The sequence below is a fragment of the Protomyctophum bolini genome (genome assembly GCF_963924005.1).
Source record: "Protomyctophum bolini genome assembly, chromosome: 2".
Taxonomy (NCBI): Eukaryota; Metazoa; Chordata; class Actinopteri; order Myctophiformes; family Myctophidae; genus Protomyctophum; species Protomyctophum bolini.
This window is the reverse complement of record NC_137863.1, coordinates 4369536-4395094: the sequence shown is the minus strand read 5'-3', so window position 1 is coordinate 4395094 and position 25559 is coordinate 4369536. Positions and strand designations below refer to the sequence as shown.

General features: G+C 44.5%; 2 protein-coding genes across 2 annotated transcripts; one reads left to right on the top strand and one right to left on the bottom strand.

Moving 5' to 3' along the window:
* Positions 1 to 708: 708 nt before the first annotated feature.
* Positions 709 to 6343, top strand: LOC308326367 (acidic mammalian chitinase-like; the record flags this gene model as incomplete). Its single annotated transcript, XM_080779194.1, has 11 exons — positions 709 to 733; positions 1009 to 1038; positions 1128 to 1332; positions 1754 to 1810; positions 2885 to 3050; positions 3146 to 3279; positions 3680 to 3803; positions 4307 to 4492; positions 4925 to 5047; positions 5712 to 5847; positions 6330 to 6343. 11 exons carry the CDS (start codon positions 709 to 711, stop codon positions 6341 to 6343), a joined length of 1200 nt encoding a protein of 399 aa, XP_080635320.1.
* A 2041-nt stretch (positions 6344 to 8384) lies between these two features.
* On the bottom strand, positions 8385 to 15078 carry LOC308326359 (acidic mammalian chitinase-like; the record flags this gene model as incomplete). Its single annotated transcript, XM_080779179.1, has 11 exons — positions 8385 to 8596; positions 9531 to 9672; positions 9785 to 9904; positions 10744 to 10926; positions 11750 to 11876; positions 12653 to 12777; positions 13394 to 13544; positions 13702 to 13758; positions 14203 to 14404; positions 14519 to 14548; positions 15057 to 15078. The coding sequence occupies 11 exons, from the start codon at positions 15076 to 15078 to the stop codon at positions 8385 to 8387; spliced, it is 1371 nt and encodes a 456-aa protein (XP_080635305.1).
* Positions 15079 to 25559: the final 10481 nt, after the last annotated feature.

Genomic DNA, 25559 nt, shown 5'->3' with positions numbered 1-25559 from the left:
TATAGTTATTCTCCACTGTAAGACAGGACAGACACTTTACTGTTCCTTTGGTTGGTATTGAATTTGGTAAACATTCCTTTTCTTTTAAAGCCCGGCTACAGACTGGAATACTTTACCAGCTAACATTAGATCCATCTCAACATTCCCAGTTTTTAAAAGTGTTACTTTAAAGTTGTATGTTCTTGCTATCGGTAAATATGCCATTATATCACCATGTTTATTTCGTTATTTCATTATTTTATTTTGTATTACTATTATAATTATTTTATTTTTGCACTCACTGTATAGGACGTAGCGTTTTCATAATGTGTTCTATGATTTGATTAAATGCCGTAATGTGGTCTGCAATGTTTAGTGTTTTGTCTCGTCCATGTATGTTGTATTCATTTGTCATTTGTTTTGTTTTATTGTAAACTTACATGTACAATAATTAGCCTTGTAAAAGTGCGTGTGGTGGAATGTGTACAAACCTGTATAACCTTCATTTGACTTCTAATTGTCTGCAAATCATATCATTGTTGAATAACACTTGAAAGTTATCGGCACAATTAACAACGCCAGTGGAAAACAGGAAAGGGCAATTAACTCCTGACCAAACAAATGATTTATCAGAATAACGAAGCCAGATCAAACATGTTTTACAGATATGGAGAGACATAGAAGGTATATAAGAGGCTTCTGGCCGTCAGTTAGTTGTACAGACGCACCATGGGCAAGCTTCTCATCTGCGTTGGTAAGTCGAGAAATTGCTGTTGAGGAAAACATTTTTCTGTGCAGAGCAGCAGAGGAAATGAACTGTATCTTTAGATTTACCATGAATCGGATATACTTTTCTGTTCTAAATAGTTGTTTAACAGTATGATTCATATAACTGATGATTATAAGAATAAGTAGAAGGATTTATGTGTCATATATAGATTAATAACCGGAGGATAAATCTTAGTGCTTGTCCTTACTGACCCAACCACCACTCCTTATTTTCCACTTTATATCTCTCTCTCTCTGCAGGACTGGCTCTCCTGCTGCAGGTGCAGCTAGGTAAGACTTGGTCCACTTGGTGTGTTACTCTCAAACGGCAACAAAAACAACAACAAGCCCTTATTTTGTCACTCGTCCCTTAATTGCAGGATCCTCCTACATCATCTCATGTTACTTCACCAACTGGGGACAGTACCGTCACGGTGCTGGGAAGTACATGCCCACCGACATTGACCCGTGTCTCTGTGACATCATCGTCTATGCCTACGCTGGAATAGACAAAAACATGCAGATCACGACCACTGGGTGGAACGATGAGGCTCTCATGGAACAGCTCAACGATCTCAAGCCACAGTGAGCACAAACACACACACACACACACACACACACACACACACACGCACGCGCGCGCGCGCACACACACACACACACACACACACACACACACACACTGAAAGTGTAAACATTATATTTTATCATGCGCATGATCACAAAATCTAAGGCTATGTTTTTAGTCTCCCGGTTGACGTGATGTTTCAACCCTCCGGGCTGCTGTTGTGTGCTTTTATCAAGCCATAAAATGTGCATCATGTCATTTTAGATTTGAACCACTTTAACCATTAGTTCATCCTTTGGCTGTTCACAAATAGCAGATATACAACCTCGTATAGCGTGTCACTTCTATCTATTCTACATCTATTCTATCCTACATATCAGGCTGACACAAAGGTGTGAGGACTCAAAGTGATTTACATTTTTGTTTTGTTTTGTCCAGGGACGGCGCTCTGAGGACCCTGCTGTCCGTTGGTGGATGGAACGTAGGAACTTCTCAGTGAGTATTAAACATGAAACCTCAGATACTGTAAAGCAGGGGTTCCCAAACTTTTTTGGACCAGGTACCCCTTTTGGGGTAGATATTTTTCCAGGTACCCTCTCATCCTCGCAACACGGATAACAATATATTTACAACCACAAGCAGTGTTTCCTGCAGGAAAAAGCTTTGGCATGGTGCTGGGCACAGGCCGCAATTTTGATTAATTAATTAATTTGATTAATTAATTAATAAGATTAATACATTAAGATTAATTTGTATTATTGCTCTTGTATTGCTATTGGAGACACTGGGGGGACACTGGGCAGGCACTGAGGAGGCACTGGGGAGACACTGGGGAGGCACTCAGGGGCACACTGGGGAGGCACTGGGAAGGCACTCGGGGGGCACACTGGGGAGGCACTGGGGAGGCACTGGGGAGGCACTGGGGAGACACTGGGGAGGCACTGGGAAGGCACTCAGGGGGACACTGTCTAAATGTAGACGTCTAAATGTATACGTCTAAATGTACTCCCTCAGGTACCCCTGGGGGTCCCCGGACATCACTTTGGGAACCACTGGTCTAAATGTATACAGACGTCTAAATGTAGACGTCTAAATGTAGACGTCTAAATGTAAGATTGGGAACCACTGCTTTAAACACTTTAGCACTTTATGAACATGAACAAAATAGATGGGTCCCCCCTGGAACTCCCTCAGGTACCCCTGGGGGTCCCCGGACCCCACTTTGGGAACCACTGGTCTAAATGTATACAGACGTCTAAATGTAGACGTCTAAATGTAGACGTCTAAATGTGTACGTCTTCTCTTATGGGGGTCCCTGGCATATCTTTTCAAATGGGGGTCCACGGGCTAAGTAGTGTCAATTTGGGGGTCCTTGACATGAAAAAGTTTGGGAACCACTGCTTTAAACACTTTAGCACTTTATGAACATGAACAAAATAGATGGGTCCCCCCTGGAACTCCCTCAGGTACCCCTGGGGGTCCCCGGACCCCACTTTGGGAACCACTGCTGTAAAGGCACTCTTTCTTTGACTCTTTTGGATGAATCTCTCCCTCTCCCTCTCCCCACAGGTTCACATCCATGGTGTCCAGTCCTGCTAACCGTCAGACCTTCATCCAAAGCGTGATCAATTTCCTGAATCAGCACACCTTTGACGGTCTGGACATCGACTGGGAGTACCCAGGCTCTCGTGGCTCCCCACCTGAGGACAAGGCTCTCTTCACCGTCCTGTGTCAGGTCAGCCTTCTATCATGTTACAAGACATAACCACCTTAATGGCACCCTTAAAATGTTGGAAATCTTTCTCTTCACCACATCCCGTCTCTCTACAGGAGCTGTTGGCTGCCTTCGAGGCTCAAGCTAACGAGGTCAGTCCATCTGGCGATTCTCGTCTGATGCTCACCGCTGCCGTCTCTGCCGACAAGGGAGTGATCGACGCTGGATACGAAGTTTCCCAGCTCGGAGCGTCAGTATAGATAACACACAAACATACAAACAAGTATTTGGCTGCATGGGCATTATAGGCTATATGAGTATTTGTGTCTGTTGAGCTCCTACAATTTTCAAACGCTTCCGTCATACAGTCTGGTGCAACGAAAGCTCTGAATATGATGTGACGCCTCCTTCCCCGATGATACGATTCGTTTTTACAGTCGCTCAGAATCAGAAATGACAATTTAATAAATAGCATCCTTTAAGCAGTTTCCCCAGACAGTGTGCGGTCGGTGCCGGACCTTAAAAAAAGAAAGAATAAAAAAAATGATATCATAGATTTCGGAACAATTGGACCTTCCTGGTTGTCCTATGCACTTTCACTAATATTTTCTTCAAATCCCCCTGACTCCTGCACATCCTTTCATCACCAGTATCCTGGACTACTTCCATGTGATGACCTACGACTTCCACGGCCCCTGGGCGCACGTTACTGGAGAGAACAGTCCTGTGTGGCAGGGCCCAGCTGACAAGGGTGCCATGATCTACTTCAACGTGGTGAGTGTGGAGGTTCCTCCACATTCAAAACACAGTGAACCCCATTCGTTTCTAGAACAGACCCGGACCGCGACAGACCGCTTTGAAGCCACGTTTTTGACGAAATTACATCCGATGACGGCGGGCATCTTCAGAGCAGAATCCCGAGAAATATACCGAATTTCATAATTAACCTCGTCGCCATTAAACCGCAGGTTTATAACTTTATATCAAAATGGACCGGCAGAAGCCAAGCACATACCTCTTTAACCTCTATACCTCGCCCAGGTTGCTATAGGCAACCTTCAGTGTCCCTCCAGGCACAAGGCGTAATGCGTGCGCACTAGTGTTGCGCGGGTCTGTGTTTTTCTTGACCCGCAGGTCCCGCATTATTAATTATTATTTTGACTCACCTGTCCGTCGCAGACATAGCCTACAGTAGAGTTATGCCAACAACAGGACGGGGGAAAATAAATGTGTGCTGAAAGGCTGTGCTGTATATTGTTTCCTTGTCCATATTATAGAACTACGCTATGAACTACTGGAAGAACCAGGGCGCCCCAGCTGAGAAGCTGCTGGTTGGTTTCGCCACCTACGGTAACACCTTCAAACTGGCTTCCTCTTCCAACACCGGTATCGGTGCTCCAAGCACTGGACCTGGACCTGCAGGTCAATTCACCGCCACGCCTGGAACCTGGGCCTACTATGAGGTATTTAACTCACCCTGGAACCTGGGCCTACTATGAGGTATTTAACTCACCCTGGAACCTGGGCCTACTATGAGGTATTTAACTCACCCTGGAACCTGGGCCTACTATGAGGTATTTAACTCACCCTGGAACCTGGGCCTACTATGAGGTATTTAACTCACCCTGGAACCTGGGCTTACTAGTTTTTTTTACTGTACATTTATATTTTATATTTGCTATTTCCGTTAAATATCAGATCTTTTGGTAGAAGCCAAAAGGTGACGTGCATTCACCAAAACAAACTGCACATAAATAGACTTGTACAGCCATGTCAGAGGCAGAGATTGTACACGTCTCCAGTGCAACAACAAGGTTTTGCGTTCTATATAGAAACTAATACGTACAGTATAGATTTCACATTTGTTTCTAATGGCTTGTCTCTGCTTCATTCAGATCTGCCACTTCCTGAACCAGCAAGGAGTCACAGACGTCTGGGATGTCGCCCAGCAGGTGCCTTACGCCTACAACAGCCAGACCTGGGTTGGATTCGACAACGTTGTCAGCTATCAGGGCAAGGTGCATAGCAGCATTTCACATAATCGCTCAGATTTGTAGACACTACTAGTTACTAGCGCGAGCAGAGCGGCGCAAGTACTGTATTCGGCTGCGTATGTCCGGGATCAGGGAATGTGTATTTCTTTGGTGGCGTCTCTCGGCCAATCGGGTGATGACTTAACTATGTATGTCTATCTAAAAACATGTGTGACATGTGTGGATGACGTAACAGATTTAAGTTATTTATGAGGGAGGAAGTTACAAGCGTCGGATATAAGTTGCGTGCTCTGCTCGTGCACAAGTAGGCCATTCATGGCCAACTTGTGTGCGAAGCGCAAGGTGGCAGCTCGATAAGAGTGCATTTCTAGTTCCTGCTTTTGTCATTTATTTTAACGCACTGGTACAGGTTGGCTGGTACACTGTTACAGGTACAGGTTAACTGGTTACTGTTAACTGGTACAGGTTGGCTGGTACACTGTTACAGGTACAGGTTAACTGGTTACTGTTAACTGGTACAGGTTGGCTGGTACACTGTTACAGGTACAGGTTAACTGGTTACTGTTAACTGGTACAGGTTGGCTGGTACACTGATACAGGTACAGGTTAACTTTTACTGTTAACTGGTACAGGTTGGCTGATACACTGTTACAGGTACAGGTTAACTGGTTACTGTTAACTGGTACAGGTTGGCTGGCTGAAGAGGAGTGGTTTTGGTGGAGCCATGGTCTGGACTCTTGACATGGACGACTTCAGTGGCAATTTCTGTGGCCAGGGAAAATACCCTCTGATCAACGCCCTGAAGAAGGGCCTGGGATCCGAAGGTTGCTCACCATTGTTATCACCAAAGTGTGAGGAGTGTGGGCGCACACACACGCACGCACGCACGCACGCACACAATACAAACTTCAGATTGATCATGGGGAAAGGTAGCAGAGAGGGGCAGTTTAGTGACAAGAACACACACCCTCAAAACTGTTTAGAGATTGCTACCATACCGTGAGAGTCAGGATTGCTAAATTCTAGTAAAAGACATTCCTGGACCCAGGAAACGGTGCAGCAGAGGGCAAGCAGCATCAAAGCTTAGAACCAGGCCGTATACATCTTTGCCTGTTTCTGATGTGTTAAGTACTTGACCTCTGGCTATGCTCCTACACAAGTCTGATTATTCAGATAATGGATAACAGTCTACAGTATAGTGGGTTATTGGGTTAATTCAGCGGTGACAATACTACGTAGGCCTATTTCTAGTACAGAGTTCCATCTCTTGAGACATAATCCTCTTCTTCCTCCTCGTGTCATGCAGGCTGCAGTGCTTAGAGCTGGCTGAGATGGTCCAAGACCACGACGCAGGCCCATGTGCGTGGTGGGAAGGACCTGCTCCGTAACAGTTCTGTCTACTGATCACTGATGGAAATACTACTGTACAATTCAAAACACCTGTCCACGTTATTACTGGGATCCGATTGTTTTTACTTCCGTTACTTTCTTCAGTTCTTGATAATAATAATAATAATAATAAACTGCATAGTATGCATGTAAGAAAACAAGAAATGAAGATCAATTATTACCATCCAAACTAAATAAATACTGAATGTCTGTCCATCTTCCTCTGTACTGTAGCTTCTGCCAGGGCTTCTGAACTGAACCGGGGTAGCCTCGCGTATAGGCTATAGCCAGACAACATCACTGCGTTGTATAGCAAAGGCAGCTTCGTCTGGCTACGCGAGGCTGGTACCGGGAGTCACCAACACTGGCCGGTAGGCCTAGGTGGCGCAGTGATCAACCGCTGCCGCCCATGTTTTCTGTGTAGTTTACCAGGCTTTCATTAGTGCCTTCATTGCACCTCCCGTGTTCCTCACACGCAGTACTGTATATAGGCTATACCGCTTATTTTATTATTATAGTTTTTCACTATCAATAAATATATATTTTTAAAGATTATTTCAAAATATATATCTATTGATAGTGAGGTGAAGATAGACAGGAAATAGGGAGGGGAGAGAAGGGGAGAGACATGCCGCAAAGGTCATCATGAATGGGGCTCGAACATGCAACGCGCTGTGAGCCAAGAGCCTTATATGTGGCATGCGCCTGGACCGCTAGGCCAGCAGGCGCCCCCAGTTTACCGTATTTAGTGATCTCCACAGGTGTCCCAGCCTAGCCAAGGTCATGAGTCCAATACTGAGGCTCCAACCGTTCAAGCTTTTGGGTTTCCTATAGCTTTGCCATTCATCGTGCGTGCATGTGTGCGTGCGTGTGTGTGTGTGTGTGTGTGTGTGTGTGTGTGTGTGTGTGTGTGTGTGTGTGTGTTTGTGTGTGCGCGCGTGCGTGCGTATGTATATGCACCCATGTTTGCAGGGGAACAGAGGGTGCCCGATTTCATAGGGTATAATTTACACAATTTACTCATATGGGTTATAGCCCATGTTTTTTGAAATTTTGAAAAAAAACGTTAGCCTCGTTTCTCATCATTTTTGACCGTGGGCTATAGCCCATATCGTACGGCATACTATAGCGCGCCGTTTTTCATCATTTTTGAGGATTTGAAAAATTGCGGAAATTGCGGTAAATTGCGGAAATGGAAATTGCGGAAATGGTAATTGCGGGAATTGCGGAAATTGTGGTAAATTGCGGAAATGGAAATTGCGGAAATGGTAATTGCGGGAATTGCGGAAATATTTCACTTTGTGTTGAATCTATAGACTATGTGCATTTTTTCTTTTACATTATGGGGAAAAATGAACTTAACGGCCAATGACGGCTGCCAATACTGTAAGAAGATGATGATGATAATTACTCTCTTCATCTTCATGCTGTAAATATAATATTTTGGGGAATTGATTAACACTCAGCAAGTGCATGCCATGAAGACATAAAAACTGGATGGAAGAAGGTATAGACAAGAAATAACATACAGTCCCAGTCGCTTTGAGTATGATCACCATTTATTTATTTATTTATTTCCATCAGTGATCGCTTTGTTTATAGACATGGAATGTTCACGGAGCAGTTCTCGTTTGGGCCACAGCATAGCAGCGTGGTTTAATTTGCATTTAACCCATTTTGGTGTTTAGCATCATGTCGCGCTTTAGCTATTGAAAAATAGCAGATCTACAAGCTCATAGCGCGCCACCGAGTGGCGCGCTACGAGCTTTTAGGTCTGCTATTTTTGAAAAATCGAAGAGCGACTGACATAGAAGACATTTTTATAGAATCTGATCTCAAGGTCAGAATGAAAAACTGTCAGGATGTAGAAGACATTTTTTAGAATCTGATCTCAGGTCAGAATGGGTTAACAGACTTATTTATTTATTTACGCCCAGCTCCAACGACACACCCAGAGAAGGACCGTCTGTCTCTAAGCCCAGTTGCAGCACGTGCAGGTGGTGTCGAACACGGTGCCGGCGGGGCACGACTGTGTGATGGTGTTCCCGGAGTCGCACTGCCAGTACTTGTTCTTGGAGGCGGGGTCTGGGTAGAGTCCGTCGGCCCGGCCCATGCAGAACGGAGAGCCTGGAGGTGGTGGGATGGGGGTGACGGGGGGCAGAGGGTGGGCGCGAGGCGTGCAGGCTGTGGGAGAGAGAGGATGTGTGTCAAAAACAATGTCGAACTTAACGTCTTCGTGGAAATATTTCCACGTACGTTCAGTTTTCTGAAATACCTATATGTTGCTGTATCAGTGGTTGTTTAGTTACAACGTTTCAAGTTGCAATTTAATATTTTACAAATGCGTTTTGTTTAAAGTAATGCTGTATGTTTTGCAATTGTGTGTGGGCACTTTAAGAGCAGAGTGTATCAGTAGTCATGTGACCAGCAGAATGTCATGTGATCACCTGTAACCAGGAAGTAAATTCAGTTTAGTACATGGCTTTCACAGAAGCTGTGTGTTTTGTCTATGATAATCCAGCAACATCTACCTGCATATACGCCTTTTGATAGCATCATGGGTATGTAACTAATGCTTAGATGTTCATTGATGATTGTACATGATTATTTTTGATTATTGTGGATATTGATTATGCTTTATTTGTATGTTTCAGTTTCACACTTATTTGATGTTAGTAAACCTGTGGATTTGGAAACAACTGTCTTCAGAGTCTTAATGTCAAGGAGGAGTTTATCTGACTGTCAAGATATCTAGCCACTTATATTGAGGACAGTACAGTGGTGCTCAAAATATTTCATGTCAAGGACCCCAAAAATGATATGTAATTGGCCACCGACCCCCATCTGAAAATATGTTGTTCCAGGGACCAACCCCGGAAGCAAAGATTTGAGTAAAAAAACGTTCGCTCTCAAAGATTATATACGGTATTCAAAGATTTGCGATTTCACAAATTTTCAACATATTAGCAGACCTACAAGCTCGTAGATCTGCTATTTTTCAATAGCTGAAGTGTAACATAATGCTTTATAATCACCAAAAGGCGTTCCTGCCCAGATTGGTTTTTAAGCATGCTTATGTGGTTTTTGTATGTGCGAGCGTGTGATAGTGCATGTTTACCAGCTCCGGCTCCGTGCAGGCCAGTCTTGAGCGCGCTGATCAGAGGGTATTTTCCCTGCCCACAGAAGGTGCCGCTGAAGTCGTCCATGGCCACAGTCCAGACAAAACCTCCACCGAAACCACTCTTCTTAATCCAGTCAACCTGTAGACAGAGACCCCAGAGTGGTTTAAAGACCAAGCGTATATATACCACAGGAGACACAAAGGGCTACACGGATCTGAACATTACATGAGAAGATAAATAAATAAAAAACCTTGATCTGGAAGCTCTTGACGTTGTCGTATCCGAGCCAAACGCTGTCCTTGTAGGCGTACGGCACCTGCTGCGGTGCATTCCACACCTCAACGCCTCCGGTCTTCAGGAAGGTGCAGATCTGAATGAAGGTAGAGAGATAGATTCAATGTAGATAGATATATAGATAGATAGATAGAACATTAAGGTTCCCTTAATTTCACACATAATATATCTGTAGATGTGAACACTACAAGATGTGTTGCTTGCTTATAATTTCCTGTTTGTGGCATCATGGATGCTTATCCTTGCGCACTCTGCAAGTCTGTCTGTCTATATGTAATGGTATATGGTAATGAAGTTAGTTAAATTTACTACATGTTGTCTCAGTAAGACAGCTCTCCCCCCTATCCACAAGGAGGAGCAGTGCACCAAAGAATTATGGGAATTGTAGTCCAGGAAGGTAGTGAGACCAGTGTCCATGACATCAGAGACACCAGGCTCACTGCTACAATCTAAAATATCTAAAACCACATATTACACACATAAAGACCCCCCAGGAAAGTGTTCTAAAGCTTCTAAACGACATTAACATATATTTTCTTGTGTCCCTTTAACGTTAACGAATTATGGGTTGATTTGCGTTGGAAGCGGCTGGTACAACGACGACAGACCTTACCTCATAGTAGGCCTGGTACAACGACGACAGACCTTACCTCATAGTAGGCCTGGTACAACGACGACAGACCTTACCTCATAGTAGGCCATGAATCATGGATTATGGGTTGATTTGCGTTGGAAGCGGCTGGTACAACGACGACAGACCTTACCTCATAGTAGGCCTGGTACAACGACGACAGACCTTACCTCATAGTAGGCCTGGTACAACGACGACAGACCTTACCTCATAGTAGGCCATGAATCATGGATTATGGGTTGATTTGCGTTGGAAGCGGCTGGTACAACGACGACAGACCTTACCTCATAGTAGGCCATGAATCCGGCCATGCGGGTGAACGGTGCTTCGGCTGCGGGTCCGCCGCTCGGAGCGCCGCAGGCGTGGTCGGACGTGGTCAGCTTGAAGCTGTGGCCGTAGGTGGCGAAACCCACCAGGAGCTTCTCAGCGGGGGCGCCCTTGCTCTTCCAGTAGTTCATAGTCCAATCCTTATATGTATGGACACGGAAACATACTGGCATCAAGGGCCACTCTTTACAGTAGGGCAACTGGCGGACCGGGGGCCCCCCACCTTCACTTCACCCATTCTGACCTGAGATCAGATTCATACGAGGTTTCCACTGGACAACACACTGGTCTGATTAACACATTCTGACCTGAGATCAGATTCATACGAGGTTTCCACTGGACAACACACTGGTCTGATGATTAACCCATTCTGACCTGAGATCAGATTTAAAAAATGTCAGTCGTTCTTCGATTTTTCAAAAAATAGCAGACCTACATGCTCGAGCTTGTAGGTCTGCTATTTTTCAATAGCTAAAGCGTAACATGATGCTAACACCAAGATGGGTTCCCGTTCAGAATGGGTTAATGTGGCCCTGCAGGTTAATGTCAGAATACTGATTTAATATTGGTTTCAGCTGTTTACAATTCCACAACATGCTAAACAACAACAGGACCCGTTTTAATTACTTCAGTCTACATTTGTAACTCATTGCTCAACACAAGTACAATTAAAGGCATTTGAAATTACATAAGAAAAATGTTGATTTTTCAGGATTCCAATTCCGAAAAAATAGCAAACAATAATTCAATGGAATGGAATACAGCAAAAAAATTAAACGCGCTGCGACGCGTTTTGAGCTCATATAGATCGGCTATTTATGACATTATGACAGTAATATATTATTATTATTATTATTATTAATATTATATGGCCCTATAGGGAGTGAGTGTGGAAATATTAGTGGCCCTCTCCATCGTCAAAGTTGCCCAAAGTAGACCATGCATTGAACATGGCACACTCACCACGTTGAACTGCTGCTGCCAGAACTTCTTGTCGGACGGGCCCTTGAACAGTGGACTGTTCTCTCCGGTCTCAGCGGAGAAGCCTCCGTGGTAGTCGTAGGTCATCACATGGAAATAGTCCAGGGTTCTGGTGGTGGAAGGGAGTCGGGGAGGGTTTTACTATGGTTTATTTCTAAAGAAGTGTTTTTCCTGTGTGTGTGTGTGTGTGTGTGTGTGTGTGTGTGTGTGTGTTTGTACGTTAATCCAAATGTGACGTGCGTGCCTTAGAGTATATAACCCTGAGGCGAAATGGACATAGTGGCCGAATTTGGCATTGCAGCTCGAGCCAGCGCTGCTCCGTTGACTATCATTCCGCACGTTCATGTTATTGTTGGGGCCATGACACGTGAACGCTATATATGTTTCATACGTGAAGGCGTGCAAACGGCGCAATGATAGTCAACGGCACTGCAGCGCGTTCACCATTTGGCCCAATCCATCCCAGAATGCACTCTGTTCCTGTATACCCGGAAAGGAGGAGTGAAATCGCCTCATGCGCTTTAGAGCAACTTAATGCGATGTGGATGGGAGGAGAAATCCGGTGCCCTCTCTATTAATTGCGAACGCAGTGAGCACTTACTATGAGACCTAGCAGATCATGTCTGTCTGTGTGTCTGTCTGTCTGTGTGTCTGTCTGTCCCGCTTTTGTGCCCATATATGGAGCTGAGTGATTTGTTTGTGATTGATGCAAGTGTCTGTCCCGCTGTTACGTCAGCAATAACCATATAAGGAGTCCCCAAAGCAGCTATACGTCCAAAACCCAAATATGTACGAGCTGCGTTCGCTTCCCGCGTTTGCGCGTCTTACTCGTATATACTCTAAGGTGCGTGCGTGCGTGTTATATTATATATAGCCTATACTGACGCTCCGAGCTGGGGAACTTCGTATCCAGGATCGATGTTTCCCTGTCCGGCGGACACAGCGGCGGTGAGCATCAGACGAGGACGGCCCGTCTTCTGACTCTCGGCCTCGAAGGCAGCCACGGCCTCCTGCAGAGAGACGGAATGCAGGGACGGAGTATAAGATCTGACCTGAGATCAGATTCATACGAGGTTTCCACTGGGACAACACACTGGTCTGATTAACCCATTCTGACCTGAGATCAGATTCTATAAAAATGTCAGTCGTTCTTCGATTTTTCAAAAATAGCAGACCTACAAGCTCGTAGCGCGCCACTCGGTGGCGCGCTACGAGCTTGTAGGTCTGCTATTTTTCAATAGCTAAAGCATGACATGATGCCAACACCAAAATGGGTTCCCGTTCAGAAAGTGTTGTTTTCGTCGACTATAATACTATGACTTTTTCCACTGACAAAAACTACATAAAAACTAAGCCATGATGACAAAAACTATGACTATTGACAATTTTGACTATTGACTATTGACAACCGCGGTGGCGGTGGTGGTTTGCTCTTCACCGCGGCTTGTGACGTCATCATGTTGTAGTTCGGTGGTCACCTCAGTGACGTCATGTTGTAGTTCGGTGGTCACCTCACCACCGAAAATCCAGACTATGTATTATGAGCCTTTATAGCTGGATCAGGGACATAACAACATGAAGTACGTTATCGTAAAGGCTTCAACAACGTCATATAGAAAGGCTGACCTGACAGAATACGGTGAAGGCCTGCTTGCTGGTTCCGGTCGGGTACTCCCAGTCGATGTCCAGACCGTCGAACTCATAGCCGCGCAGGAATCTGATCACGCTGTCGATGAACGTCTTACGGTTAGCAGCGGACGACGTCATGGCTACGAACCTGGGGAGATAGAGAGAGAGAGAGAGAGAGAGAGAGAGAGAGAGACAGCGGGATCACACAACACATACAAGAGCTTGTTGATCTGTTCCTGCAGTTCTTGACACTGGAGTTATTGATAGTATACTGTTGTTAATATCGTCTACTCTAATATACTCACTTTGCGGTGCCAAAGTTCCATCCACCAATGGACAGGATGGTCCTCAGATTGTTGTTCCTGAAGGTCGAAAAGTACGAAAAAAAGATTATATTCATATAGATATTGAGTTCTTATACACGCACGTGTGTGCGTGCGTGCGTGCGTGCGTGCGTGTGTGTGTGTGTGTGTGTGTGTGTGTGCGTGTGTGTGTGTGTGTGTGTGTGTGTGTGTGTGTGTGCGCTCTAGGGTGCTCTGTTTCTGCATGGCGCCCCCTACTGGTACCCTATAGTCATATACGTGTGCTCATGGCCTCACATAGGCGCATACGGACATATTGCTGGTTGTAGGAGTGGTTGCTCCACTCACAAAATGACTAGAAGTGAATGCCCTAGTGTGCGCCCTAGTGTGCGACTGTGCGTGTGTGTGTGTGTGTGTGTGTGTGTGTGTGTGTGTGTGTGTGTGTGTGTGCGTGCATGCATGCATGCGTGAGTGAGTGTGTGTGTGCGTGCGCTTCATGCTTACTGGTTCTTGAGAGCCTGGACCTGGCCGTACATCTTCAGGTCGTCCCAGTCGAAGGTGGTGATCTGGTTGTCCTTCATGGTGGCGAAGGCGTAGACGATGACGTCGCAGAGACACGGGTCCATGTCCGTGACCAGGTACTTCCCAGCACCGGGACGGTACTGGGCCCAGCTGGTGAAGTAACATGAGAGGATGTAGGAGGATCCTAGGAGCAAGATATAATGAAGTTATGAGACACACAGTTATGAGCTAGTTTTCTTTTTTTTTTGCCTTTTCACAGTATATATATCGCTGCACCATGAAGTGGACCAAGTCTTACCTAGCTGCGCGTGCAGCAGGAGAGCCAGTCCTGCAGACAGAGAGAGACACAAGGTTGGTTCAGTGTATACGTTAAAGCAATCAGCACTTAAAGGAGCTTATTTTAATGATGTTTTAACCCATTTTGCAGATCTACAAGCTCGTAGCGCGCCACCGAGTGGCATGCCGAGGGTTCGACTCCCCATCCCGATGGCCTTTGCCGTGTGCGGCGTGCCTTAACCCCCATCTCTCTCCCCATTTCCTGTCAGTCTACTATCAATCTATCAATAAAGGCAGAACAAGCAAAAGAAAATAAAAAATGGCTGTGGCTAGACCACCTTATATTGTAGGCCTACTAAACACGGAGTAATGTTTACATCCAAATCATTAATTTGGTCTGTGACTTCAAGGGTAATTTATATCACTTAAGAACATTGTATGCATCATTATGTATCATAATGTTAAACCATTCATTCGAACACAACGGTATAGATTTCATTTCACAGTTAATCTAAAGTTATTGCGTAGTATTTTTTGTTTTCAACAATTTCTTAGCTTACCGACGAAGAGAAGCTTGCCCATGTTGTCTCCGTTGCTTGTAGAACTAACTCTAAAGGCCAGAAGCCTCTTATATATACGCTCCGTTCCTCTCCATATCAGTAAACCGTGTTTGGTCTGGCTTCGTTATTCTGATAAACCGACAGTCACCCTGTTCATTTTTGCTTGGTTCGAAGTTGTTATTTTCCGCTGGCTTTGATAATTGTACTGATAACTTTCAAGTGCCATTCAGTAATGATAATGATTTGCTGACAATCAGAAGTCAAATAGAGGTTATCTTTTTAAACAGTCCACCACATAACCAAACCACCACATGTTGCAGTGGTGGTTTAAGGAAAAGCAAAAGTACCACAATATAAAAACACTGTACAAGTAAAAGTATACAAAATATTTAATCCGTTTAGAGGCCGATTCTAAAAATGCCTTCTAAATCCTGACACAACAATTATGTTGCTATAGCAACAACCCAAAAAGGGGTTCCCATTCCTTTTTTTGCTTTTTGCTTTTTCATTTTGTACTCCTATAGACAGCTTTGTCCGTTTGGTCTAAAAAAAACTATAGTCTACTATAGTCCCTGGTTTCGGACCGCATGCCGTTTTTCATGATTTTGCAGGATTTGAGAAAAATATGAAAATAATGGACCTGTAAATTACAACAAAACAAACCAAGGCACTGGTGTGGTACTCCTGGTTTACCAGAACGGGGTTCGAGTCCCCGCAGTGCTCTGCTCAATTTGTTGTATTTACTGTACATGGTTTATTTTAGTTTAGGTTTATATGGTTGCCTTTTCATAGATGATAACCCCCATTTTGTCTACTGTGTTAGTACTCCCTACAGTTAGGTTACCAAGTCTATATATTTCATATGATTTCTGTTCACTAGACCCAGAACAGATATGAGAACGTCTGTCTTATTTTAGTTTGAGAAGTTCTCTCACGTATATTTCTTCTGTATACAAGACCATATTTCAATTGTATACAATGTCTGTCTGTCTGTCTGTCTGTCTGTCTGTCTGTCTGTCTGTCTGTCTGTCTGACTGACTGACTGACTGACTGACTGACTGACTGACGACACTATTGGACGGTCTAGATCCGGATACAGTAGGCGGGGCTTATGATTTTAAATGGAGACGCACGCCGTCCATAGCAGTGTGTTTGGGGCGTAGCTGCTGGAAGGTAAGATTTGTTTGGGAACCGCATGGTTTTTAGCCAACATTAACTCTGTTATTGTTTAAACAGTGTTGTTAGGAGTCGGACTGTTTGTTGTTTATTGTGACTCTAAAAGGACAACAATATGAAGAATGTGTTGGTACTTTTTGAGACACAAACAAATAAACAAACAGGTGGAAAGTAAATAATCTACTGAAGTACTGTGGACAATATATTGTACTTTTGTATTCTATTATTTGGACACTTTACTAGTTATTTTGTAGATTTGGATTATTTAAAAATGTATATCCTTTTGGCTTCATTGCAATTTACCACTTGGCTACAACCACATTTTGGCCATTTGGAATTAGCTGATCTACAATCTCACAATGCATTGTGATGCAATGCATTGTGAAATTGTAGATCTGCTATTTTCAGATTTCTTTTTCTTTCAAACATTTGAAATGGGACATTTATGTGTAATGAGTAGGCTACATTTGGTCATTTAAGTACATTTGTATGCCATACCCTTTTACTTTAGTACATAAAGGTAACACAAGTTGTAACTGTGGCTCAGACACATTCATAAGATTAAACTAAACACAAATGTACACATGCATACAAAAGTAGCAGATCTACAAGGCCATTTCTACGATACAGAGCAACTTGATTTCAACTTTAAAGGGCCACTTCACCCCTTGCCTACCCCAATGCCTAAACATTTCTATATGAAAATTAAGTAAAAGACTGAGTTTACCACAGACAAGGGTTTTACATGGTATAACAATCTTTATTAAAGTAAATACTCAGTGGGTTATAGAACAACACTAGAATGAGGCAAAACAGTAAACTACGACAAGACATTTCGACAATATTGCCAGATTTACACTGACTTTTTTAAACCCTATTGTTTCCCAGCAACCTGCGGTCGCTTATCGCCCTTAAGGCGTCTTACTGGTAGGCTACTGGTACTATACTAGTTCAGTGGTTCTCCACCGTCTCAGGCCACGTTTACGATCCCCCCAAATAGTCCTGTTTGAACCGAGGACACCCTCTGAGGACACCCTCTGAGGACACCCTCTGTCGAGGATGGGCTGATACAGGATGACTCCATTCTGACCATGATCCCACGCACGCTGTCCAGTGAGGTCGCTTGTTTGTTTGTTTGTCTGGTGCTGTTGCCGGGGCAACCAGCACAACAGCCCAAAGGCTCAATGAGGTCGACACAGTCTAGTCCTGAGTGTTCATTCAAGGGTCCATTTGGTGACATCTGTACACTACACTACACAAAGGGATGAATTAACAGACTGATATCACTGCGTAGATACAGTATATTAGTCTGGATCTTCAGTGTATAAGATTCATTCCTAGGGGTGGTTTAATACAACAACGGATTCAAACAAACGTCTCATAACATAGTTGTGTGGGTTTCAGAAGCTTGTCACGAATGTTCATTTGGTGCGGACGGGGGCCCTGTGTGCGGTCTGTGTGTGGTGGACGTAGAGCAGAGCGGGGGCCCGGGGCCCCTGCGTGCGGTCTGCATGATGTGGCCGAGGGCCACTAACTAAACAAGGGCCCGCTGCAGAGGAACGGCAGGGGCCCGCTTCAGAGGAACAACAAGGGCCCGCTGCAGAGGAACAACAAGGGCCCGCTGCAGAGGAACGGCAGGGGCCCGCTTCAGAGGAACAACAAGGGCCCGCTGCAGAGGAACAACAAGGGCCCGCTGCAGAGGAACAACAAGGGCCCGCTGAAGAGGAACAACAAGGGCCCGCTGCAGAGGAACAACAAGGGCCCGCTGCAGAGGAACAACAAGGGCCCGCTGCAGAGGAACAACAAGGGCCCGCTGCAGAGGAACAACAAGGGCCCGCTGCCGAGGAACAACAAGGGCCCGCTGCAGAGGAACAACAAGGGCCCGCTGCAGAGGAACAACAAGGGCCCGCTGAAGAGGAACAACAAGGGCCCGCTGCCGAGGAACAACAAGGGCCCGCTGCAGAGGAACAACAAGGGCCCGCTGCAGAGGAACAACAAGGGCCCGCTGAAGAGGAACAACAAGGGCCCGCTGCAGAGGAACAACAAGGGCCCGCTGAAGAGGAACAACAAGGGCCCGCTGCAGAGGAACAACAAGGGCCCGCTGCAGAGGAACAACAAGGGCCCGCTGCAGAGGAACAACAAGGGCCCGCTGCAGAGGAACAACAAGGGCCCGCTGAAGAGGAACAACAAGGGCCCGCTGCAGAGGAACAACAAGGGCCCGCTGAAGAGGAACAACAAGGGCCCGCTGCAGAGGAACAACAAGGGCCCGCTGCAGAGGAACAACAAGGGCCCGCTGCAGAGGAACAACAAGGGCCCGCTGCAGAGGAACAACAAGGGCCCGCTGCCGAGGAACAACAAGGGCCCGCTGCCGAGGAACAACAAGGGCCCGCTGCAGAGGAACAACAAGGGCCCGCTGCCGAGGAACAACAAGGGCCCGCTGCAGAGGAACAACAAGGGCCCGCTGCAGAGGAACAACAAGGGCCCGCTGCAGAGGAACGGCAGGGGCCCGCTGCAGAGGAACAACAAGGGCCCGCTGAAGAGGAACAACAAGGGCCCGCTGAAGAGGAACAACAAGGGCCCGCTGCCGAGGAACAACAAGGGCCCGCTGCAGAGGAACAACAAGGGCCCGCTGCAGAGGAACGGCAGGGGCCCGCTGCAGAGGAACAACAAGGGCCCGCTGCCGAGGAACAACAAGGGCCCGCTGAAGAGGAACAACAAGGGCCCGCTGAAGAGGAACAACAAGGGCCCGCTGAAGAGGAACAACAAGGGCCCGCTGCAGAGGAACAACAAGGGCCCGCTGCAGAGGAACGGCAGGGGCCCGCTGCAGAGGAACAACAAGGGCCCGCTGCCGAGGAACAACAAGGGCCCGCTGCCGAGGAACAACAAGGGCCCGCTGCAGAGGAACAACAAGGGCCCGCTGCCGAGGAACAACAAGGGCCCGCTGCAGAGGAACAACAAGGGCCCGCTGCCGAGGAACAACAAGGGCCCGCTGCAGAGGAACGGCAGGGGCCCGCTGCAGAGGAACAACAAGGGCCCGCTGCCGAGGAACAACAAGGGCCCGCTGCAGAGGAACGGCAGGGGCGCACACGCCAAGAGAGAGAGAGAGAGACAGACAGAGAGAGCTGAAAGATGTAAGCAGCGTTTAAAGGAGTGGAAAAGAGGAGAAGGAAGGAGCACATTGTCATTTTGTGGAAGACATGGTGGTCTATACCAGGGGTATTCAACTAGATTAGGTCGGAGGCCACAGCTGTAGAATGATTGTGTGTGGAGGGCCGCACAGCGTGCGCGCGAAGCGCGGATTTTTTTGGACTCTACAAATGCATTTTGTGTTCAAACACAAAGATGTATGTAGGCCAGGGGTCCTCAACTAAAAATGCTGAAGGTCCACAAATAATAAGTAATAATAAATAAGTTTTGAATAAGACCATGGTCCAGTCTCATGCGTGCGCAAATAAAATTGCGGGTCGCGGGCCACGTGGGCCCCATGGGGTGGGGCTGCCCCCCTCGCCCCCCACCCCTAGAAACAACTATGCCTGATTACTGTCATTATGATAATCTAGCACTTTATATATCGCACACATCATACCTGTAACTTTCTCTCTCACATCCGCAGGTTATAATATCCGGATATTGATAGGCTATAATATTATTGATTTCAGCTACAATTCCAAACATGCAAACATGACCCGCTTGGATTACTTTGGTCTAAAATAAGTGTTTTTATGTCGAATGTATTTGTATTTCATAAAGTTAACATAACTATCATATGTGTTTGAAGAACTGTCGAAACGTTGCATTTTTGCCTTTAATAAAGTAAGTCTCTTGTGGAGCTCCAGAAACAAGTGTGTAAAACGTATTGACCTCAAGTGGTGCGTTTTAAGCTTGAACTGCAGTTCAAGCTTCTTTCAGTGACCTCCCAGAAACACTCTTATGTGGTTCCACAAAAACAAAGACCTTTTTAAATAACGAAAACGCCTCCAGACGGAAACACACACACACACACACACACACACACACACACACACACACACACACACACACACACACACACACACACACACACACACACACACATGAGTAATAATGTCCTGAGTGGTCGCAGCAAAGTGGAGAATGTTTTCAAGGAGTTCACCGAGGTCTGCATTGCATTCTGGCTGCTTCTGGCTGGAGGAGGCTGGCTGGCTGGCTGCATGTATGATGACGCTAAACTGCCCGCACAACATGACCTCCATAATTACAGCACAGCAGAGATGACTCATATTATCATGGTTTAAAGCAGTGGTTCCCAAACTTTTTTCATGTAAAGGACCCCCAAATTTGGCACTAATTATAGCCCGCGGACCCCCCATTTGAAAATATACGCTAAGGACCCCCAATGAGAGAAGATTTCAGACCTATAAATAGATTTAGATCATTTGAAACAAGCCGATCTACAAGCTCACAATGTGTCGTGGTGCGACGCACTGTGAGCTTGCAGATCGGCTATTTTCAAATTTTGAAAACTTGAAATGAGACATTCACATAATGTAAAGTACTTTCTACTTTTAGAACTTTAAGGTCTTTTTGATACCAATACTTAATTATTTGGAGCCTACTTTTAATCAAGTACATTTTGAATTCCAGACTTTTACGTACTTGTGACAGAGTAAGTAAAAAATGTACTTTTTTATACCACTGGACTTCCATAATTGCAGCACAAAGATGACTCATATTTATAATGTCATGTTTAGATACAGATATAGTGCCGCCCATCGTCCAACTGCTCATTTATGGCAAACCAAAAACTGCACACCGTGAAATTCTTAGTGACGGTTTGTCCTAGCCTGGGTAAACCCACGCCCCCTGCTGGACAACATTTCATTAGGTTTGTCCTCTGCTCCATTTCTCTCCCAGGTTATTCCTTCTATACCAATTCCCACTTCCCACTGTTTTTCGTTGATATATCAGATGTTTTAAAATGTATAACCCCCCAAAAATGTGCTTCTCGATTAAGCTATACATGAGTAGTATTAAGTCGATGATTGATTCGACGTATTGTATATATGTCGCCGAAAAACCAGATTTTCATAATTTATTTTAATATAGCCTACATACTTATGTTGTTTTTCATGATTTTCAACGATAATTTTTTTTTAGAAAAATCATGAAGGAACCTGAAGACATAGCCTACTATTATCACTCCATTCAACCACCTCATTTACTTTACTAATAGATAGATATATCAGTTGTAACCAAAACCCAACCTTTATTCATTTCAGCCAGCAACACCTTCCTGGATCTCAGCCAACTCCCCCACCACCATCCCACGGTTCCCACCCTCCCACACTTTCAGGAAATCCCAGTGGGAACTGTAACTGACTGACTTGACTAACATTCCGTTCACCACAGCAAACCCTCCTCCTCCTCCTCTTCCTCCTCCACCTCCTCCTCCGACCGACAGCAATGTGAACCGATTCAAACTGTCTGTCTGTCTGTCTGTCTGTCTGTCTGTCCGTCTGTCTGTCAGTCGTGCGTGCGCGCGCATGCGTGCGGCTTCCACACAGCTGTGATCCATACACTGTGACGGACCAATGACCGACGGTCTAGACCCGGATACAGTAGGCGGGGCTTATGATTTAAAATGGATCCGCACGCGTTCCGTAGCAGTGTGTTTGGGGCGTAGCTGCAACAAGGTAAGGTTTGTTTGAGAACAGCATGGTTGTTGTAACTTGTTAGCCAACATTAACTCTGTTATTGTTACAATATTAGTGTTGTTAGAAGGACTGTTGGTTGTTTATTGTGACTCTAAAAGGACAACAATATGAGGAATGTGTTGGTACTTTTTGAGACACAAATAAATAAACAAACAGGTGGAAAGTAAATAATTACATCTACTGAATTACTGTGGACAATAATATTGTACTTTTATATTCTATTATGTGGACACTTTACTAGTTCTTTTGTAGATTCGGATTATTTAAAAAAATATATCCTTTTGGCTACATTGGCTACACAATTTACCACTGGGCTACAACCACATTTTGGCCATTTGGAAGTAGCTGATCTACAATCTCACAATGCATTGTGATGCAATGCATTGTGAGATTGAAGATCTTCTATTTTCAGATTTATCTTTCTTTCAAACATTTGATATGGGACACTTCTGCTTAATGAGCTACATTTTTTCATTTTTTAAGTGCATTTTGATGCCATACCTTTTTACTTTAGTACATAATGGTAAAACAAGTTGTAACTGTGGCTCAGACGCATTCATTGGGCCACTTCACCCCTTTTGCAACCAGATCTTATTTGAATGATTTTTGAGACGCACTTTCCTGGGGTTTTTATGTGTTTTTAGATATTTTAGTATTTCAAAGTGTCCATGGACTCCATGATGTCATGGACACCGGGCTCACTTCCTTCCTGAACTACAATTCCCACAATGCTTTGGGCACACTGCTTCTCCTTGTGGATAGGGGGAGGGCTGTCTTACTGAGACAACATTTAGTCCAGGAAGGAAGTGAGCCCAGTGTCCATGACATCATGGACTCTTTGAAATACTGAAATATCTAAACGCATAAAAACCCCAGGAAAGTGTTTTTTGTCTCAAACATCATTAAAATAAGATCTGGTTGCAAAAGAAAAATGCAAGAATTTCCTAAAGATGTGTTTTCTACAATGTATAATATCTGGATAAAGAGTAATGTTGGTGTATGTTTGTGTCTTACAGGTTGATCATGTGACCTTGGTGTCATGCGGTGACCTTGGATGCAGTCTTCAGGAGATGGCTGGTATTGATAATAGAGTGTCTACTCGGCTGAGCTGAAACGAATAACGGTGTCAACGAACGCTCCCTGAGATTACGAGGCGTACGGTGCTCGGGACGTATTGTGCCATACAACCTACGCGGCTCTATTAATACCAGCTATCTTCAACCGAGTGACGGAAGGCCCCCCATGGTAATTACATACAGAACTTTTTAGCTTTTAGGCTTCATAAAAGAAATGGTTGCACAAGGCAGATTATAGCCCTAGAATGTGTGTAATAATGGTGACACTCTGTCAGTGACTGTTATGACTTCCAAAATGTCATCCTGTAGGCCGACAACTAATTTTCTTTTCCCCTGCCATTTCAGAAAGTGAAGCGGACTGGAGGTGTGAACTCTATGCTGTTGCCACTGCTGGGTGAACTCTATGCTGTTGCCACTGCTGGCTGCTGTTATCAGTGAAGGTTAGTTAACTGTCTGATTCCTGCTGCTTGTTTAAGTGGGCTACATGCTACCATACCATAGGTTGTCTTTCGCGCCATGTATAATTTCACTTAATTTGTGTGTATAATGCCAGTCCACATCACCGTGATGTTTGTGGAGGCATGTGATTTATTTATCGTTTAACATAATTTACGGGTAAAGTCTGTCCACATCACATATGTATGTTCTCCTGTGTCTCCTTTCTCTTCTATTCTTTGGATTTAATAAAGTTATTTATTTTTTGTTGTCATAGTTTTTAATCGCATTTTGCTTTATTTTATTTAAGTAATGTCTTTCTTCTTGCCTATCTATTGCCCTAGTTCTTCACTAGTGTTTTATGAGTGTACAAATGTGATGTGGAGGTGTGTGCTTTATGTCTTGTGTCATTATGGTAGCATGTAGCCCCTTAACACTGTTTACAGCTTACTATGCTGTAGGTCTGTGCAAACTGACAAGAGGAAGCAAATGATGGCCGCTGTGTCATTTGTTTCCTTGGTTGTTGTGTGTGTTTTGTTTAGTGCTGATATTGAAGGTAAGTGAGTAGTTTATTATCCTTGACTGTTGGGCAGAAACCTTGTATCTCCATAGTTCAACCTTTTGTAAATTAATTTCCTTACTTGGTCATGCTACAGTGTCACACACAAGTAGCAAATGGCCAATCTCATGAGGCAAAGATAATCCATTATTGAATATTTAACATGTATCAGCAAGAGCTTGTGACTAAATAATAACATTGGAACACAGATTATTATATTAATAATATCGGATCAGTTGTTTTGGTCCATAAAAGTAACCGTTTTGGACGTACAAGGTTTTTACCCAACCTTCATCTTTTCTTCTTCTTTAATAAAGTTATTTGTTTTTGTGGTCTCAGAGTTTTAATCGCATTTTGCTTTATTGTATTGTAATTTCTTATTTCTTTCTTGCCTATCTATCTATGACACTAGTTCTTCACTAGTGTATGTGTGACTTGAGTCATGTCTCGCGTACAGTTTCTCATTTGGAGCTGTTTCATGTAATTTACCAGTAAAGCGTCATCACGTTAGTTCACATCAGATATGAACACAGGCCGATATGTGATGTGCATTTATGTGTTTTTTAAAGGTGATATTTCACAGCAATTTCGGATAGCTCGTCATTCACGTCTGTTGGCATTGCGCCATACGAATTGTGTTTATTGCTGTTCATGTTGTGTACTAATGTTCATAATATTGCTGACAAATACTGGGGCGCAAAGAATGCTGCTACCTCGTATAATTTATGTCAATCGTCCACAAATGGCATAAATTGTACAGTCTTGCCCCATGTTTCCTACAACTAGGTAGAAAAATACTTGCGACACGAAAACCTAAAGGCCAACTGCTTGGGCAGAGACCAAGAAAATCTATTTTGTTCATGTTCATAAAGCGCTCGAAGTGCTTGAAGTGAAAAGTGCAGCAGCAAACATCTAGGTCATAAGACCATTGTTCGTGCTATATTATCAGATCTAATTTGTGAGTAAAGCTTCATTACGTAAGCCCACATCACCTATGGACACAGGCCCGGTATGTGATGTGTGTTTATGTCTTGTCTCATTTCACATTTGTGAGTAAGGCTTCATCATGTCATCCCACATCACATAATGAACAATAGGGTTAGGGTAGGGCTAGGTATGTGATGTTGGTTGATGTGATGTATGTCTTATAATGTGCAAGCTTCATCGTGTCAGTTAACATCACATTATGTGGTGTGTATTGATGTGATTTATTTATGCTGCCATTTGCAGCTAAAACTTTGGCATTGACGATGGGCCTATGACTCAAACGTTTTCTGCTGCACTTTTCACTTTTAGCACTTTGCAGCACTTTATGACCATGACAAAATATTTTCTTAGTTTATGTCTGAGGGGTTTTCCTTAAGGTATTTGTGGAGTGAGTCTTCCGGCTTTCAATTGTATAAAGACATAAGCATGGCTATCATTATAGTCAAGATTCAAATTGAGTGTGTAGGCTCTCTCTTTTTTTTTTAAATTATATTGCAAAATTGAAACTAATGACTGATTTGGACCTGTAAATTATAAACAAAAACTAAGGCACTGGTGTGGTACTCCTGGTTTACCA